The sequence below is a fragment of the Ambystoma mexicanum genome, chromosome 4p (assembly GCF_040938575.1).
Source record: "Ambystoma mexicanum isolate Mex_15411 chromosome 4p, UKY_AmexF1_1, whole genome shotgun sequence".
Lineage (NCBI taxonomy): Eukaryota > Metazoa > Chordata > Amphibia > Caudata > Ambystomatidae > Ambystoma > Ambystoma mexicanum.
The window spans coordinates 471,103,979-471,124,104 of NC_090927.1; the positions used below are offsets into that span (position 1 = coordinate 471,103,979).

The window sequence follows — 20,126 nt, forward strand, 5'->3', positions numbered from 1 at the left end:
TCTTCTTATGGAAGTAATAGCCACTAAGAAGGCAGTCTTGTAAGTCAGTTAAGACTTGACTTGTGCATCGGCTCGTATGGAGGGGCCCATGAGCTTTGCGAGTACTACACCGAGATCCCATCCTGGCGGTGGGTTTGAAATTGGAGGGTGGGGTCTCTTTACTCCCTCCATGAATGCTTTGATGACCGGCACCTTCCACCACAATATTTTATTGTGGGAGGTGGTGTAAGCCGATAAGGCCGCCAAGTGGACTTTTATAGAGTTGAATACTAACCCCGAGTCTAGCAAGTGGAGCATATAATTTAGAATGTGGAATGGGGTACATTCTATGGGGTTTATTTGTTCAGAATTGCACCAAATTACAAATCTCCTCCACTTGTTGAAATAACAGTGTCCAGTGTTTGGCTTTCGTGCCTCCTTGAGGATATCCATTCACTTCTGTGGTAGGTTAAGATGTCCGAACATTATGACTTCAGGAGCCCCGCTGCCAATTTCATCGAGTGAGGTTGAGGGTGCACTGTTAATCCCCCGTATTGAGTAAGTTGGTCTGACACGGGAATTTGATGGGATCACACATCGCCAGTTTGCGCAGATGTGAATACCATGGCTTTCTTGCCCACATAGGAGCAACTAGGATGAGCGTCACTTGTTCCTTGTGAATCTTGTTCAACACCTTGTTCATAAGAGTCGCTGGGGGCTTGGGGGGGCAGGGGGAAAGCGTAAGGGAATAACCCTGACCAGGTCATCCATAGGGCGTTCCCCTTGGAGCCTGGTTGGGGGAACCTGGACTTGAAGTTGGGGCATTGTTTGTTTTTGCTTGTAGCAAACAAGTCTAGCGTGGGGAAACCCCAGTGAGTGAAGAGGTGCTCTACGACCCCTGTGTCTAGTTGCCACTCGTGTTTCTCTGGTAGGGGATTTCTGCTCAGTGAGTCGGCTAGAGTTGAGTTCCCCTGGTACGTTTTGTGAGGATAGGAATAACTTCAGTTTGAGTGTCCATTTCCAAATTCGTTGAGCTAGTTTGGACAGATTTGGAGAACGTGTGCCCCCGTTTGTTGATGTAAAACATTACTGTAGTGCTGTCGGTGAGGACTTGCACCGACTGGTTCGCTAGGTGTGTCTCGAATGCCTGAAGGGCCTTGAATACTGCCAGTAGTTCCAGAAGATTGATGTGGTTCTGCGCCGTGGCATGAGTTCACAGACCTTGTGCTGTGTGATGAAGGTAATGAGCCCCCCACCCGGCGAGTGACGCGTCTGTCGTAACTATCGCCTGTACTTCTGGATCGTGGAAGGGTTTCCCCTTTAACAGATTTACCCTTGTCCACCAGCGAAGGTTTTGTACCAGTGTTTGCAAAACGATCATTAGATCGTCCCACTGACCGCTTGCCTGAGAACACTGTTTCGCCAACCATTCCTGCATGGGGCACATTTGCAGGCATGCGTGCGGTACCAGGTAAATGCAAGATGCCATCATGCCTAGCAAACGCATAGCTTTGCTTACGCTTATCTGGCCGCCGGCCTGATAATGAGGTATTTGCAGTGACATATTTTGGATTCTTTCCTGTGACAGTAAGATTAACCCTTCCTTTGAGTTTATTACAGCTCCTAGGAACTGTTTGGTTGTGCTTGGCACTAGGCTTGATTTTTTCCTGTTTATTGAGAAGCCCAATTGAAAGAGAAGGCTGATAGTTCTTTGAATGTTTTGCCTGCAAATTTGGGGAGTCAACCCTGTAATCAGCCGGTCTTTAAGGTAAGGGCACACTCGGATTGTCTCGCTGCGCAGGTTCCCTGCCACCCCAACCAGTAATTTTGTGAATACCCTTGGTGTGGATGCTATTCCGAAGGGTAGCACCTTCAATTCTTCAATTAGTAGTGCTGGTTTGCCAGCTTGAACCGCAAGAATCTTCTGTGCTCTGGGAACATTGAAATATGAAAATAAGCATCTTTCATATCCAATGTTGCCATGTAGTCCCCCCGTTTTAGCAGAGGGATTACTTCTTGTTGCGTAGTCATGCAGAATGTTTGAGGCTTGACATACGTGTTTGCAGGGCGTAGACCTAATACTGGATGCGTTGTTAGATCTTTTTTTGGCACAAGGATGTAGGTTGAATAAATACCCTTGTTTACCTGGTTGGTCGGGACGACTTCTATGGCATCCTTTTGGAGCAGCGTTGCTATTTCCTCGAGAAGGATGCGTTGTTCTTCCTTCGAGTGTGTCTTTTGACGCAGGGGATGCTTCCGGGGTTGCTGGATTAGCTCCACACAATAACCGCCCACCACGGTGGAAAACACCCATTTGCCTGAGGTGATTCCCTCCCATGCTTGGGTGAAGTTTGAAAGGCGCCCTCCCAACTGGATCGGCATGGGAGGGCACCTGAAGCGTGTAGTCACTGTCTTGGAGGTGTGGCTTCACCACCAAAAGTGGAGGACTTCCCCCGGCCACGGATCGGCACTGTCCCCTTTGGTAACCTTGTGAGGCCTGGTCTTGATTGTTACCACAGGATGATCCCTGATTCTGACCGTAGCCTGAAGCCCTCTGTGAATTTTGTCTGTGAAAGCGACAAAAAACTATTACCACCACTTTGGCCTGTAGGTTTATTTGTAAGCTGGCCCAAAGAGACTGAGGTGTCAAATTCATCCTTAGCAGATTTGAGTGAGTTTTCAAAGGCCTTTCCGAAGAGGAGGTTGGCTCAATATGCTTATTAAGAAAAGTAGCTTGAGTCTCTTGCTTGAAGCCAGACTGGCGTAGCCACGCATGGCGCTTAATTGTTCCTTCTGCAATAATTCTGCCCCCATTATCAGCGGCATCTAGATTACTCTTTAGAATGCAGCTAGAAACTGCTCTGCCTTCTGCTGCTACAAGGGCCAATTGTGTTTTAAGGGGTTCAGGAGCCGATGACAATAATGCGGACACCTCATCCCACTTATGGCAGTTCTAACTCGCCAGAAGTGTGGTATTGTTAGCGATTCTCGCCTGAATGGCAGCCGAAGAGGCTACTTTCCACCCCATAGTGTATACTTTCTTTGCCCGGTGGTGCCTCCGAAGAGGCCAAGGGTGTTCCTGCTCTCTTTCTTGTAGTTGTTACTAAAAGAGTCTGGTTTGAGCTGTCCCCTGATATAGAGGAGATCTGTGGGAGCAGAGCGGTAGAGCTGCTCGATAGGTGGATTAACTGCCCGCCTCTGGTTAGATGTCTCCAGAGAAGTCTGGATCCTCTGCTGGATAGATTGAAGGATGAGATTTAACTGCGTGACAGCTTTCTTATCCCCTTAGATGCCCTCAACAAAGTTCTTGTCTTGTTGAGTTTCCTGTGTTTTTATCTTTAAGTGCTCAGCTGCCTTGATAGCATGTTGTTTTGAAGTGGCTGGTTGTCTATTGGCAAATCTGCCACTGCGGGGTCCAGGGTGATGGCAGAGGCTATGTTATACATATTTTCCTCCTCATCGTCATCGCCACAGTCCTGTTCTCCGCCCTCCTGAGCTTTATAGGTGTCTTCAGTGTCGGTATCTGGGTCATACAGATCAATGAAGGGTGGGTCCTGCTTGGATGGAATAGCCAGAGTATCAGGACAAGACATTTTAGTAGGGGGCTGAGAAGTAGGGGCAGCTGCAGTGGGAGGGGTGGTTTGAAAGCTTTGTAAAGAATCTGGGTTCTTTTCGCAAACATTTGCCATAAAGGTCATCCTTCTCATGACTCCATCAATGTCCTGATTATGTCCAGTGGGCCGAGCTTGGAATGGACATAGGGTCTAGTGCAAAAGCCTGACCTTGAGGTGTGACTGGGACCTGAGGTGAGGGCTGATGTGAATCCTTTTCTTTGTGTGGATGGGAATCCCTTACCCTGGGTGTTGAAGGGGACCTTTCCTTATGAGGGGTCTTAGAAGAGTGCTTCTTGGACTCCGTCCCCTTCAATAGGCTCTAGACATGTTTTTCAACCAGGTGGGCTATTCCCGACTGTTTCAAGCTTTTTGCCGTTTTCGACGAGGAATGTCGAACTTCGGCTGTGGAGTGACCCGACGTCTCGTCTGCCGACATGCGACGTTTGGGAACGCATTTAGGCATGACATCTGTGCTGTCATTCGACAGTCAGGGCTGTCATGCCCGATCGGGACCTCGAGTGCCCAGAGGACAGGGATTCTGTGGACCTATCCCTAGACGTCGTGTGTGGGCTCTTGGGCGACGAATGCGTCGAGTCACGGCCCTTGGCTGTGTGTTTAGTGGCCAGGCATTGTGAGCGTGGACGCCACTGGGGGTCGGCCCTGTAACAGAGCCGCCAGCCTGTCTGTTGGGGTCGGGGCTTGTGCTTGGGAAACCAACGTCTCCCCGTCGCCTTCGCCATCCGTAAATGCGGCGTTGCTGCCATCGCTGTAGGTTCCCTCCACGTCCATGGCGCCTCGACCTGCATGGCGTGGTGTGCCCAGCGCTTAATTTTGTGGTCCTTTAAGATGTTAGGTTTATAGAGCCTGCAGGCTCGACAGTTCCCCCTCGACGTGATCTTGTGGGAGGGCACAGTTTGCACACCAGGTGCTTGTCAACCCAGGGGAATTTTTTATTGCAACTTGGGCAGAACTTGAAGGGAGTTCTATCCATAATGAAATGAAATGGCAGCTAGGCAAAGATAATGTATGAAAAGCGGTAAATACATTCTCTCCCTACTGTGTGGGCTGAAGCCCGAAGCGGCCCTCCAAGGCCGAAAGGATCCGTCGAAAGGAGTCTTATTTAACAGTCGTTTTCTTCACCACTGTCGGAGATGTTATCGATAGTCAGTGAACGACAGATATAACGGATAGGAAGAGTAAACTAATTCTAATTTGATTAATCAATGGCGTTATGCCGAAATCAGAACACCACAATTTAGCATTCGTCTACGATAGCGGAAAAAAACAATCTGAGGGACCTCGATGCGTGAAGGACCATGGGTACAGTGGATGTCACACTAGGGATAGTATTACTGGCACGTGCCTTTTCGAATTTCGAAAACAACTGTAATACCCCGCAGCTTCCACTAGATGTCGGCCTATGCACAGCATGTGATCTAAGCAGATTTCACAAGCCTAAGACATATATATATATATATATATATATATAAAAGCAAGGTGGTGGAAAAAGGTGAACACCACGGATAGAGTTGTATAAAATACATATTGTGGCAAAACCAAGCACTGCATAGGAGAATCTGAAATAAGTGATGGCTAAGGACACAGATTCAGAGAGAAAAAAACTGTTTTAGCAAAAACCTGAAGAATACAGAAGCATAAAGTACCTATGGTTATCGGTTGCGTGACCCGCGATGGGTGGACTGTGTGGTCTGACAACTGCGCCCAGAACGAGTGACCCCGCCTAGACCGAGTGACCCCTACTTGGAAAGAGCCAAGCAAAGCAAATGTAAAGAAGCGTGTATTGTGCAACAGTTGCTGGAGAGCATGAGAAAGGCAGACAGAGAGCAACCGATATGAACTATTGAAAAGCCTGAATGACTAAGGAGTTGAATTAGACCGTTATGAAATCCAGGAGATATTGAACTGATAATTTTGAAGCTGGAAGACCTGATGTCTTGGGGATGGGAATCCCAAGATCTTTTGAACTGTGTTGAACTCTTGGGGAAGGGAACCCAGAGACCTTTTGGAACTGTTCTGAACTTCAGGAAGGGGAAGCAGAGTATCAACCAGGAGCTGGAAGAAGCCCGGAACCTTGTTGTGAACACCATTTCTTTTGCTGCCGACATCCCTACACATTTGATGTATTTAGTTGTGAGGTAAAGTATAGGTTTTGGACACAGACAAACCTTTGAGTTGAACTTACTGACACAGACTATCCTTAGTTTTCTTTAGGTAGGGAAATCCCACCTTAGCATAGGGCAAGTTAGGCCTTATACTCCATCCTGACCTACAAGGAAAATAAAACCTTTTATTTTGACAATTACATTTTTTTTGTTGTTGTAGGTGTCTACTTCATGATGCTTTCACACCAACCAGAAGAGCATGACTAGGAGCCCTCCTACACTAAGCAGTCACCATTCCCGAGTACCAGACAAAAAAAAAAAAAAGACTGCTTACCTTTTTCCGTATTGAAATGACAAATCTATGCAAGTGATCCGATGCTGGCGTGTTGATGAGCACTTTCCACCTCAGAGTAATTTCTTGAGTACCTCAGAGGAACTTAAAGGAAACGGCAGGCCATACATTTTCCATAAGTGATAGGGTTCCAGGAACTCAAAGCAGAGCGAATGGGCATCACCTGATGAGAACTGTTAAGTGAATAATCCCCTTCAGGTTATGCACTCTTGAGAAGCCTGTTTACCGTGAAATATATCGTGGAGCAAACACCAGCGGCAGTATAAAGAAAAAAAAACAGAAAAACGCAAAAAAATGTATAAGCAGAGATATTAAAAATAACTGCTGGTGAACAGGTTGTGATCCTGTTAAAGCAGACACAGGGACTGGCTGGTATTGCTGGGATGGGGCCAGCATGTGTTCAGGCCACGGCCTGCACGCCTACCCTGGCTCCAGGCCTAAATTCAAATACGAAGGATATTTCCTGTGCAGAAGGTTTTTAGTTCATCACCACAGGACAGACTTAAGTATTGAGAAAAGGGAATGGGCTGTACGTAGAAGAGTGAACAACTAGGATAACAAACTAGCTGGGGAAGCAATGAACAAAACGTCTGTCCCCATTTGGCAAACTACTAATGTTTAATACATATCTAGGCACAAACACATTTTTATTTTGTGATGAATAGGGAATTAATAGTTGTCGTTTGTCTTACAGCACATAATATTCAAATTTTATACACAAAGTGTCTGATCAAATTATCAGACTTTTTATAGTTTTTTAATTTGTATTAGCAATATTTTAGACACTATGGTATAGAAAGTTTGTTGCATTTTTTGATGTGCTCAGCTTTTTACTATACCATTAATAAGCAAGATTATAATCACACTCGGCATGAAAGATGTGTCATTAGAACTAAAATAGTTGTCCTATTTTACAAATATATTAAAAATGGAAAACCATTGCATTGCCATTAAATTGTAGTATTTAATCAGACAGTAAAATACAATGTACTGGATTTAAAAAAACAAAGATGTTAAATACAGTATAACACTGAAACAGAAACATTACCCTGGAATAGGCTTCTTCTGTGGGACACGGTTGGGGGGCTGTGGTGGTAGTGGCGGAGGAACAGGTTTGTTCAGTGGCACAGCTGGTGGAGTTGGCTTCGGGGGCTGACTTTCAGCAGCTGTGGTTGTCTTTGGCACAGGAGGTGGTGGCACTGGGAGTGGAGGATCTGAAAAGGCAAACAGGAGGAGTAAGAGGGGAGGGGGAGGAGTAAGAGGGGAGGGGGAGGGTGGGAGGGGGGTACATTTCTATTGCATATTAACCTCCTATAAAATCTTTATGCCCGTAATACTAAAGTACTCTAAACTTATGCTGCACATGAAAGTGCTAATTAGAAGAGTTACTTACCTTCTGTAATGATTCTTTTTGACGGACATCATATCCCACCCACAGATTCCTCATCTCTTGCAATACACATACTGGTCCGGAAACTTTTCATAGCAAACAGGGCACAGTACATGTTTCTGTGTGGACTGGCCTTTGCTACTGGCTTCACAACACAGAAGTGTTGATGCCCTCAGTATATATGCACACTGAGCCTTGCATTCCATTCCAAATTCCATGGGTTGATGACTAATCTATGGAAGGAATACTGTATACATCAGAGAACACATTACCAAAGGTACACAACTTGTTCTTCAAACACATACGTTTCTCCAACAGATTCCACATTACTTGCAGGACTCGAATGGCCATACAGAAAGGAAGGAAGGAAAGAAGGAATAATGTGAAGAATCTGTTCCATAGAATAATAAATTACTTACCTTCCAGAATGTTCTTTCTGATTTAGTCCTTTGTCCGACAGTCCCATTATACTTTGTCCCTTCTTAAAAATATCTCCTCACGTGTCTGTCAGGCTTCAGAAATGTTTTCAGCCACCAGGGTGTGCACAGCAGTTCCGCCCTGCTTCGTTGGCACCTATGATTCTGTATGTGATCTCATTGCTGGTACATATGTAGCAGACAAAGTTACTCATCGTAGTGACTAGAGTCCTCGTAGTCCCTTTCCTCCATCCTTGTGGGCGCCCCCAAACATGGGGACAGTAGCGAAACCTTTGGCAGCGAAAAATTGAGCTTCCCCTTTAAATCAAGTATAGCGTGCCGCCTTGGGCGTGGGAACGCCCCTGCGTGACCTCGCCCTCTGGCGCTTCACTTTAGTCCCCTTTGAAGACATCGGACACTTAGATACTTGGCTGGTCTTAGTACAAATTAGCCCCTTGCATACCAGCGGGGGAAGGCGGGTGGGATGCATGGAAGAAAGGGGACTATGTACTCTAGTCACTACAGTGAGTAACTTTAATTACTCATATGTCCCGTCCCCTTTCCTCCAGCCTTGTGGGTGATTCCACCGAACAAGAACATAGGGTGGAGCTGTGATAACCTGCCTCATATCTAGAATGAAGCAAAAAGGTTCTTCAGAACCGCTTGACCAAACTCTGCATCGCACCTGGAGCTGGTGTCCAGTGAATAGTGCTCACAGAAGGCCAGAGTGGCCCAAATAGCTGCCTTGCTGATGACATCCCAAGAAGCATGTCTCTGAAACGTGACGGCTGTGGCCTTTGCTCTGACTGCATGGGTATGAATCCCCACAGGAACAGGTTTGCCCATGGCCATGTACGCCTCTGAGAAGGCCTGAACCATCCAACGGGCGATGCAAGCATTGAAAGCCTGAGACTGGGGGAGGAGCCCCTAAAAGTCACAAACAATGCCTCCGACTTCCTGAAGGATTTTTTCAGAGAGAGATAAAACTTGAGGACCCTCTTAAGGTCCACAGAATGCAGGGCCCTCTCTGCCTCGGACTGTGGGTTCGGAAAGAACACCGGCAGGCAGATCTCTTGGATTCAGATGAAACGGAGAGACCACCTTGGGCAGGAATTTAGGGTGAGTGCGCAAGATGACTTTGTCGTCGTGAAATGTGGTGAAGGGCTTGCATGAGGACAACGCCTACAGCTCACTAACCCGGTGCGCAGAGGTGAGAGACCAGTAAAACTGTCTTTAGTTTCACCAAGCGGATGTCCACAGGGGCCAGAAGCTTGAAAGGTTTGCATTAAAAAGCTGCAAGAACCACATTGAGGTCGCAGACCTGGTGCGGCCATGCACTTGCGGAAAAAGCCTAAACAACCCCTTAAGGTGGGCCTTAACCACCGGGTTGGCTGCAGAAAACACATTCTCGGGGAATTCTTGTAAGCCCCAATGAGCACCAGATAAGTGCGGCACATATCCACCTGAACTCCAGAACGAGCCAGGTGTGCTGAAAAAGCGAGTATGTCATCCAGAGGACAGGTGACAGGTTCCAAACCCTTGTCACAAGCCCAAAGGCAGAACTTAGTACATTTACTCTCATACTGGGACGAGCTGAGGGCCTCCTGGCCTGCTGAATGATGTCCCAGTTGTCATCTGAAAATTGATCACGTTGAAGTCTCAGTTGGTCAGGAACCAGGCCGTCCGGGCCAGCTTGGCCGTGTCCGAATGTTCCACTGCCCCGCCCTGCTACATCAGGCATCCCCTTATTGGAGATCGGAAGGTGGACAGGCCCCCGGGAGCACAACTGCATCAGATCTGAAAACCAGGGTCTCAAAGGACAGTGGGGGGGAAATCAGGATGAGGCTGCAACCCACCAAAACCTGAAACTTGCAGAGGGTCTGTTGGAGCAGAGGGGTGGACGGGTACGTACAACACCTGCGGCCGTGCCAACAGATCTGGATGTCATCTCACAGAGACCCCTAACCCTGTCCTGCCCATTAAGAAAACTGGGGTCACTTGGAATTCCAAAGAGCTGCGGAGTCCAGGTCCACGAACCCTCAACGATGGAACAGGTGCAACAAGGAATCAGTGTGCAACTCCCACTAATAGGTGTTGAACCCCAGGCAGCTCAGCTGGTCGTCTTCTGCATTGCTGTTCCCAGGGAGGTGGACTGCTGAAATCCAAACTCCCTCCGTCAGTGCCCATTCCCAGATCAATACCACCCTGCTTGCTCAGGTAAACATCGTAGTAGAATTGTCCGTATTCAGACTTGTCCCTGATGGGGGGCAAAAACACCTTGAGGGCCACCAGGCCCACTGCCCTGAGCTCGAGCGGATCGGTCCAGGACGGAAGCCCTCCTGCATATCATACTCCATAATTTGCTTAGCCTCCAGAGTAGCCCCCTAGCTTTAAAGAAAGGAGTCAGTGGTCACCACCAAGGCAGGCTCCTGTCAGGTGAAGGGGGCACCCACGGAAACGTTGCCATCCATCAGCCACCAGCGAAGATCGGGCAGTAGGAGCGCTGGTATTGGGATACTGTCCGGCTGGGGCCCGTCTCCTGATCCCAATTGGCTGGCAGGTGGAGCTGGAAGCACCTCATCTTGTGGTGAGCGCGCTGTACAGTAAGCACGCAGGAAGCCATCAGGCCCAGGATGTGCTGGAACCACCATGCCAAGGTGGTCGTATTAGCTAGAAAGTGCCCCAATGCCTTGCGGAGGGACAGAAGCATCTCAGGCGTTGGAAACACCACATGGACGATAATCCAAAGCACCCCTAGGAAGACCAGTTCCTGAGAGGGGCACAACTGTGACTTCCTCTGGTTGAGGGAGAACCCCCGTTGAAGGAGATCCGCCAATCTCTGGTAGGAGTGTACCACCATCTGGGGTGACCCCGCTCTCAGCAGCCAGTTGTCCAAATAAGGGTAGAGAGGATGGCCCTCCAAGCAGAGAAGACCTGCCACTGTGTTCAACTATGGGAAGACATGAGGGGCCGAGTTCAGGCCGAAGGGCAGCACCTTCTACCAAAAGCCATACGACATAATCGTGAACCACAGAAACTTCTGATGTGGTGGAAGATTGGAACATGCAGCTACCAATCCTTGCAGTCCAAGGAACACATCCGGTCCCTGCACACAGAAACGCAGCTATGTGCTTAGGAGTAATCATCTGGAATTGTTCCAGCGGCAAAGACAGATTTAGAAATTATAGGTCCAGGACAGCCCTCAGGTCAGCCAGGTTGTTCTTGGGTACCACAAAAATACTGCAACAGTACCCAAAGTGCCTGTCTACAAGACAAACCAGTTCTATCGCCTGCATCTCCAAGAGCGAAAACACCCCTGTAAAAGAACTGGGGACCCGATCTGACGAAGAGGAGGAGAGGATGGTAGAGGCATAGGAAGAGGACGAGTGACGCCCGGGCAGAGTACAGATAGTATCCCTGGGTTGCAGAAAAGGCGCTTCCCGGAGTCAGGCCTCCGTGTACTGCGGTCACAAAACCCCTTGAAGCAGAGAAGGTGCAGGGCTTAAATTCGGCCCTGGCTGGGACTGAGGGAAGGATTTCTGACCTAGTTTTGTCACGATGGCTAAGGACTTGGCGGTATGAGTGGACATTTTTTTCTTTGTCAACTCGTCATCGGTTGATGAATGAAAACGGTCCACGCTCTCAAAGGGCAGATCCAGGATCCATTCCTGCACGTCAGAAGTAAACCTAGTGATATGATATGGCATTTGTAACGCGCCTATACACAAGTGTTCCCACGCCGTCCTTCTCATCTCGACCCCAAGGCAGAGACCTCTGCTGGCAGTGTCGATGTGGGATACCCAAGACTCCATGGGGTCCTGCGCAATGGCCCGGACATCTGCCAGCCTGGCCTTGAAGGATGCCTACTTGTCTGAAGGAAGGTCGGGCAGAAATTCCCCAAGCTCTCGCCACAGCTTCTGGTTACCCGCGGCCAAGAGGGCGTCTGCGTTGGCATGCCGCAGATGCTATCCTGAGGTGGAATTACAGAGCTTTCCCAAAGATTTGAGGACTTTGTCCTCCTTGGAGAGGCAGCTGGAGGTGGCTCCCATGGAGGAAGATGATGAAGATGATTGTTTAGGATACGAGGCTGCAGGGACACCCCCACCCCAAGAACTCTGCCAAGCCCTGAAGGCAGTCATGAAAGGCCATAACCGATGTTGAGGGCTGTTAAGGATTTCAATCAGGAGCCGCACTCCTTAGTCTCGGCCTAGTATGCAGCGCACAATTGAAATGCTTATGTTTTTATGTTAGATTCAATATTGAGATGGTACACCATTCATATCACACCCCCTTTTCAAAAACCCCGGGTCACAATGGACCATGAACTAGGCTGGTTGGTAAAAGATCATATTTATTTATTTGATAATTAAAGGAAATCATAACATTTTTATTATGGGGCATCAATCACCAATGGGGTGATAAGAACAATAGGAATGTAAGCAATGAACTTGTTTAACCATCTATTGACCTTCTATTGACACATCTACAAAACACCAGGAAATGGGAGTACTTTTTGTTTTTAGGAAAGATAGCACTTAAGTTAGGATTTCCTCCTGCAATGTTCCTTCAACCCACAAATAATCAAGTGTAAATGGGTATGAAGAAACAGCAGGTAATCAGGAATGACAAATGGAAAACAATTGAAATCGGACCTTCCCTCCCCAAATAAGAGAAAAACTGATTTCAAACCCCTTTGCAATGCTAAAAATGACACTCGGAAATGGATGAATAAAATAATGAATGTGTGTAAAAACCTTGAAGCAAATATAATTCTTCACTAAAGCAACCATGTAAAGGTACAAACAATCACAAGCAATGGATTAGCAAGAGCATACAGTTCGAAAATGAGTGGCAGGGTTTAAAACGTTGCAGCAAATGACACGTGGGAAACTTCGCAAACTTTGCAATTCCCGCCTGAAATTACCCAAACGGTGTTTAATAAAAATGGGTGAAATACACTGATTTAGAATTTTTATGTTGGGGGATAGCTACGGATCACAGGTACAATATGGAAGTGAAATTAATGGTAAATTGAATGAGTTATACAAGATCTAGAGAGGTGCGTTTTGAGAAAAATGGAGCGGTGAAAAAGGAAAGGAAATCAGTTTTGACAAGACCAGTTTTACTCTACACTAGAGTAGTGAGGGTAGGCCACCAAAGAGGGACACAGTTAGCTCCAGGGTTGATTCGCAAGTTCAACCCTAGTTTCCCAGCGCCCGCCCTGGCCGAACCAGTCCCATCACTCGAAATAGGATTAATAGTTTAGGATTTCACAAGACAAAAATTACTAAAGAGATGGCGCTAGCACTAGAAATCAATGGCAGGGTTGCAAGGATGATTCCGACGGTATTACAAATTATCAGGGTAAGGATAGGATGACTTGGAGAGTGGGATGAGAACAATGAGTTGATGAACAGCCATCAACTCGGCCACCCGACTACTACGGGCCCGATTTTGTACCCAGCGGAGGGTTCCGGGGCATCATTCACCCAGGCATTCCCAACACCAGCCACCAGTTCCTTTTCCCCGTTGTTGTCAACATGGTAGGAGCACCCGTCCATATAAACTGTGTGCATTCCCTCGCGCTTGTCTTCTTCATAGACTTTGTGCTGGGAATTCAGGTACGCCTCCATGTTGTCCTGGATTTTAAGACTTTCGTCCTCGAGACAGTTTTCTCTGGCACAATCATGCAAGTCAGCCAGACCTTGCGCGAGGGGACTCTTCTCGTTTTGCCCATATCTGACCTCCACAGGAAAGCCTTGCATTGACAGAATCCAGGAAGTAATTCTAGAATTACTCACATTTCCGGCACGTATTCTGTCGCTTTGGAGATCTTGCAAAGGCTGGTGGGGAGTCTCCACTATGATCGGTTCTCCCTGGATGAACGGGCAGTCATTTTTCAAAGCCCACACCATTGCCAGGAGTGCCTTCTCACAATCGTTGAATTTTTCCTCCACAAAGGATAAAGTCTTGCTTGCATAGGAGATGACTTTATTGACCTTGTCATGTTTTTGATATAATACTGCTGTCAAGAATGTATTCGAGAACCCTGTCTCCAAGAAGAACTTGTAAGGCCAGCTTGTATTGGTCTTCCCTACTGACTGGCATGGTCCAGTCCCCATTGGTCAGGTCAATGGCAGTATATACCTTTGACCCCTGGATCTGGGCCAGCCCCTGGTCAATGTAGGGGAGAGGCCATCGGTACGTAGGGACCTGTTTATTCAGCTCCCTGAGGTCGTCACAGAGCTCCACTGGCCTTTCGGCTTTAAAATCCCCAGCACCGAATTATTAAAGGTGCTGTGGACTGGACGACTTATCCGACGAGACCCAAGGTTTTTGATTATTTCTGTGAGGTACTCCATGGATGCGAGAGACAAGCGATATTGCTTCACAAACACTGGAGTCATTCCAGTGTCCGTGGGAATAATTGTTGTATGGATTTTGGTGCGACCACAGTCATACGAGTCTAAGAAAACTTGTTTCAACTTTTGCTTTTGCTCCGGAGCCTCACAGGTATCAGCTAGGTTGACTCGCTCTTCAACCATTTGCCTGAAGCCTGGAAAGAATTCCGGTTTTGCTATTTCAGCGGCCTCTTACAGTTGGTTGCAGAGGTCCTTGGTGAGAGTATTGACCTGGACAGAGGGTTTCAGGTAGGCGAGGCTGTCATTGGGGACCTGGAAGATTACCTCATCCTACCTGATGTCACAGGTCACCTCTTCCTCCCCATAAGGGCAGGAAGGGATCAACCAGCTCACCTTCTACAGCCAGAGAATCCTCTTCTGGGTCGAAATCACTGCACTGAGCTGTAGTGGTCCGGATAGCCATCAGAAGAGCCCTCTCCTGTTTTTAAGGAGCGCACCTTTTATTCATCGTTGCTTTGCTGCTGCTGGCCTCATCCCTGGGTAGTGCAGATCGCTCCAGATGTCGTCCTTCTTGTCCCCACGACTGAAGGTTCAGAAACCGTTAGTCTGCAGGAACTACCATGAACAATTGCCGTAGAACCAGCTTTCTTCAGCCGAATAAGGTACTGTGTCCATTTGGTTGTTCTCTCCATCTGACCTTGAGGAATCGGGGTGAACCCTTTTCCTCGCCGAAGGCTTGTCCTTTCTTCCTTCCCTCTTATAACTTTTGCTTCCCTTTGACAATATCCAGTACTCCTGGCAATGTTCATCTTGAACTGATCTCACTGTGTGATCCTCGACAACAGAGCCCCTGCTCCATGTAACATTGGCGCAGGCCTATTGACTTTTATCTGCCTCTTAGAACACGTCCTCTGATTCTATTGCCTTGACAAAAGTATTGCCTATGATTTTTATCCATTATTCCCTTGTTTTAATGCTCTGTGCTAAGTATGTTTGACTGCGGTTACATTTCTTTCCACGGGTACACTTTTCTTTCGTAAGACCAAACTGTCATTACTGTCAAAAAGTGATCGCGTAAGAACCCCCGGTAACACATTTGCTTCGAAACACTGGTCTGTCAAATCCTAACGTACTTGCCTGGAATTGACTTGAACAAGAGGAATTGGTTGTGTGTAGTATATTTAGAGTGTGGTTTTATTTAATAGAAGTGAAGTGTTTTGTGAACAGATGGTTTAAAAATAAATGTACTTATATTTTTTAACTAGAAACCTTGAGTCAGTGTTTGCATGAGTCAAACTAATTGTAGTCCTTTGTGTAATTCCTATTACTGCTCATTTGCTCTTGAGAAGTCTGGCTGCTCAGTCATCGCTACCACTTTACTGTGTAGTGCAGGCTTGTACCAAAGGTGAAATTGTACTATCACTTGTAGTCTTAATTGTCTGTAGTGTTCCCTAAGGGTACTGCAGATGATTCTGCCTAACATCCTGCCTCCCTGAAACTTGAGGAGAATCATCTTCGGTTCCGGAAGCACCTCAAAACCTCTCTCTTTGCTTCTGTTTTTTCTCCTCCTCTCAAGTGCTGACTTCCTGGCTGACACTGAATTTGCACTGGTTACCTGGTCACCCCCTGATCTCGGGCCTCGGTCCTCTCCCCTGCCAGTCGCACTCCTGCACTGCACTCCCGGCAACCCCCGCACTTGGGAACTGTTTCTGTATCCTACAGTCCCACTACCAGCTCTTGACACCTGGTGTCGGCACTTATTCTTGCACTTGCCACCTACTGGTTGTACTTTTACTTACTGTTTAATTTTGCTTTTTTCTTACCCCATGTACTGCACTTGTCCTCTCCCCTTTCTCCCTCGCACTTCTCCTTCCCCTTCCCCTTCACTTCGCGATCTGAATGACACCTGGCCTAGTAGGATCGTTGTCTGTCCTCCCTCTGTTCCCCCTCCCTTGCCTCGTCGCACCTTGAAACACTTGTGTATAGGCGCGTTATAAATGCCATATCATATCATATCATAGGAAGACGGTCTCGTAGGTGAATGCCTTAAGGCTATCCGTGTCCAATGGTTCAAAGGGAGGTCCCATTAGTCTGGTAAGAACAACATTTAGGTCCCATCCGGGGGCTGGGTTGGAGATAGTGGGATGAAGTCTCTTTTCCCCCTCTATAAAGGCTTTAATCACAGGAATCTTCCACCACAAAACCCTGCTCTGGGACGTGGTGTACTCTTAAAGAGCGGCTAAGTGGACCTTTAGAGAATTGAAAACCAGTCCAGAATCTAACAGGCGAGTTAGGTACAGGACAATGGGCCTCATTACGAGGAAGGCGGTAGGGGGTTAACGGGGCCGGTAGAGCTGCCGGCCCCGTTAACCCCCTACCGCCTCATTACGAGGTCTGGTTGCGGGTCCCGCGAGCAGACCAGGATGCTAACAAGGGGCCCGTCATTAATAGGCCCATTATTAGCATCATCCCCATTCCCATTGAGCCCTGTGGGGGCTCAAATGGGAATGGGGATGTACCGGGTCCGGGTTCCCTGAATGGGGAAATACGGGGCCCTCCATGGTCGGAATGGCCCAGTATTTCCCCATTCAGGGAACTGGTACCCAGGTAGCCATGCTGCAAAAAGCGGCATGCTTACCTCTATCCTCGTAATGAGGCCCAATATCTTTAAGAGAGCAATCAATACACCAGGTAACAAAGCGCTTCCACTTACTGGAGTAGCAACGTCTGGTGGTAGATTTCCCTGCCTCTCAGAGTATGTCCATGTATCTCTGAGGGAGCCGAAGGTGTCTGAATTCTAGGACTTCAGGAGCCAGGCTGCTAAATTGAGTGTTTGGGGGCATGGATATAGTGTCCCTCCCTGATCTTGAGACAGCATGTTGTACGGGCATGGCAGCTTCCTGGGAGGGAGGACTGACATTGCTATGAGATGGGAGAACCACTGTTGGCGAGCCCACATAAAGTCCATCAGGATCATTGTGACTGGTTTCTGGTGCATTTTTTGCACTATTCTGTTGAGAAGGGAAATCGGGGGGAAAACCACGTTATTGTTGGGACTAATTTTTTATACTCTGGCCTGGTGGACATATGTATAGAAGGCCAACCGATATTATGACAGGAACAACTCTGGAAAGCTGTAGCCAAACCAGTTTAGGTAGCAGTCGCAGGTAGTCTAGGCTAAGTTTTTTAAAAGGGGTGCGCTTGTAAGGGGTCCACAATGAGGTCACATAATGGGAATCACAGGTTACACTTACACAGGATGTATAAAATACAGTTATTTATTTATGTCCAAAAACACACAATGGAAAAATTACTACTAGCAGGTAGACTTATCACACAACACTATCAAACTAAATACATATATACATTCACTTTGTTATAGGGCATAATACATATCAGAAACTCCTGCAAAGGAAAGGTTAGACAAGTATTATGCACAGAAGATGTCCACAAAGATTATCCCTAACTAAAATTGTCCAGCCCTAAATTGTCTGGGGCCTTTTGCACAATAGTTCACGTTCAAGTTCCACAGAAGTTAGGAGGCAGTAAAAAATGCAGGTAGTCACTCTGGCGACCAGTGAAGGGTTCTTAGGGGTAGGGTTCAAGTTAGACTAATGCCCAAAGGTAGCCCCAACAGTCAGATGTCTTGCGCAAGAAAGCAATGGCAAAGCCAATATTGTTATAAATAAGGTTTGTTATCAGCCCATTGACTTATAATCGGAATATAGGGGTAGGTTAGAAACTCTGTAACTTATCCCCGTACTCCGATTCTTCCCGAGATCTGGCAGAACAAAGGAAGAGTGTCCGACGTTGGTTTTCCCACCAAAAGTCGCAGTCCTCAATTCACAGGGGTTGCAGGTTCAAGCTTATCTCTGGTTGGTGTCTTTTACTGTTGCAAGGACTCTCGATCGAAGAATGCAGAAAAACTCAATGCAGCACCCCTCTCAGGACTGGACTCAGGTCAGGTAAGCTATTTCAGACGGTGGTCACTGTAGCAGGGCGACGCCAAATGAATCAGCCGCGGTCGGACTTTCCCCTCTTATCCCGGGTCCCCTCAATGCTAGGACACTGAAGTTTCGCCGGCGTTAGTCTTGTAGGGCCAGCTGAGAATCCCCCAAGTTTCAGGCCAAAACCCAGTAGGGTGACCCCGGCAGCACGGTAGTCCAAATACGAAACTGGTCAGCCACAGGGCACAAGTTCCAGGGCACTTCTGAAGGCTTCCTTTGGCAGGGCACCAAGCAGACATCAGGAATGGCTGGTCCCTCCACTCCAAGGGTCGTAGCTCCTTCGCAGGACTACTTAAGATCATGAGCAAGACAGGGCTCCTCCAGGACAGCAGCAGAAGTTGGTTGCCAGGCCTCTTTCAGTCAGGTCTCCGGTTTCTTTGCAGGTCTCACAGCTGGATAGGATACTTGGCTCCTTCAGATTTCTCCAGGATCTCTGAAGAATGGGTGCAGGGGTCCTCTTCTTACCTTAAAAGCAAAGTGCTGAAACTCCCACTAGCCAATAGCAGGACTAGCCCACACACATACCCCAGCAGTGGTTCAATCGGGACCACTGTGGGAACATTCATGCATAGCACTCAGACACACTGAAACCAGTATGTGGATTGGAGTCAGACAGACCCAGCCCACAACCTGACAGCAAACACACACAGCCTTCCAGTAGCCCGCCAAAAGCTCCTGCTTTCCCCGGCATTGGAAATCCTTCCAAGGATTTTCTTGGCCTCTCAGGCCAGGAACAAGGCTAAATAACAAGATGGCAAAAGAACAGGCGAAAAATCTCGTGGCACGGCCATGTTTGACCAGTAGCCACAGTTAGTAGCCAAACGCAGTAAAGCTAAAACAAAAATCCCCAAAAAGTGGGGAAAGGTCACTGCTGCCACCAGCCTATCCTTTTAGCACACCTAGAGTAACCAAACATCCTCTGAGCGTTAGTCTAGGGCAAAACAAAAATGCACCCCATTGTACTGCAGTGTAAGTTGCTGTGCACAATGATAAAAAGTTACCACAAGTGATACAAAAGTAAAAGTAGTAACATGACTAAGGGAAACAAGGTTTCCTAGTATTGACACAGCCTTAAGAACAGATCAGTTTCCCCATAACATATGAGCAAAGGCCAGTGTAGTGAGGCTGAAGGCTTCACTGCACTGCAAAAAGTACAGGTCAGATTCAAAAGGTAAAAGCAAAATGTTTGGGGGTTCCACAAAGATGGAAGGAAAGGTGCAGTAAAGAGAAGTCTATCCTAACAGTTATCCAAAGACTGTTCCCCTTGGAGCGGTTCTGTGGGTATCTGGAGGCGTAGTCTGGGCATTGGACATTTCCAGGGTGGCGAATAAGTCGATCTCTGGGAAGCCCCATTCTGCAAAGACACTGAATAAAATGTCATCTTGTAGCCGCCACTCGTGCTCTACGGGTAGGAGGAAGTCTCTGCTGAGTGCGTCTGCCAGAAGATCGAGTTCCTCTGGAACATGTTGTGAGAGGAGGAACATGTGTTTGAGTGCCCACTTCCAGATGTTCTGGGCCAGTCTGGATAGCCCTAGAGCGTGAGTGCCCCCCTTGTTTGTTCAAGTAGTACATGGCTTGGTTGGTACTGTCAGTGAGGACTAGAACGGTCTTCCCCTGGAGGTGTGTCTGGAAAGCCTTTAGGATCTTGAATACTGCTAGTAGCTCCAACAGATTGATGTGATTGGACACTACTGCTGGTGACCACACGCTGTGCGCTGTCTGTTGAAGGAGGTGAGCCCCCCCCCACCCAGCCCACCCCACCAGAGATCATCTGTGGTGAGAGTGGCCTCTACTGCGGTGGTGGTGAAGGTTTTCCCCTGCAAAAGGTTTTCCCTTGACCACCACTGCAGAGACTGAACAAGGGCTGCAGAGATAACCTCTAG

General features: G+C 47.7%; 1 protein-coding gene across 3 annotated transcripts in view; it reads right to left on the bottom strand.

Moving 5' to 3' along the window:
- The window catches only part of ASAP2 (ArfGAP with SH3 domain, ankyrin repeat and PH domain 2), a 2,176,645-nt gene that overhangs the window by 315,662 nt on the left and 1,840,857 nt on the right, over nucleotides 1-20,126 (bottom strand). For all 3 annotated transcript variants that reach the window (XM_069606005.1, XM_069606004.1, XM_069606003.1), the window contains exon 24: nucleotides 7,117-7,282. In XM_069606005.1, the coding sequence (XP_069462106.1) occupies nucleotides 7,117-7,282 (166 nt within the window). The remainder of the gene's footprint in view (nucleotides 1-7,116; nucleotides 7,283-20,126) is intronic.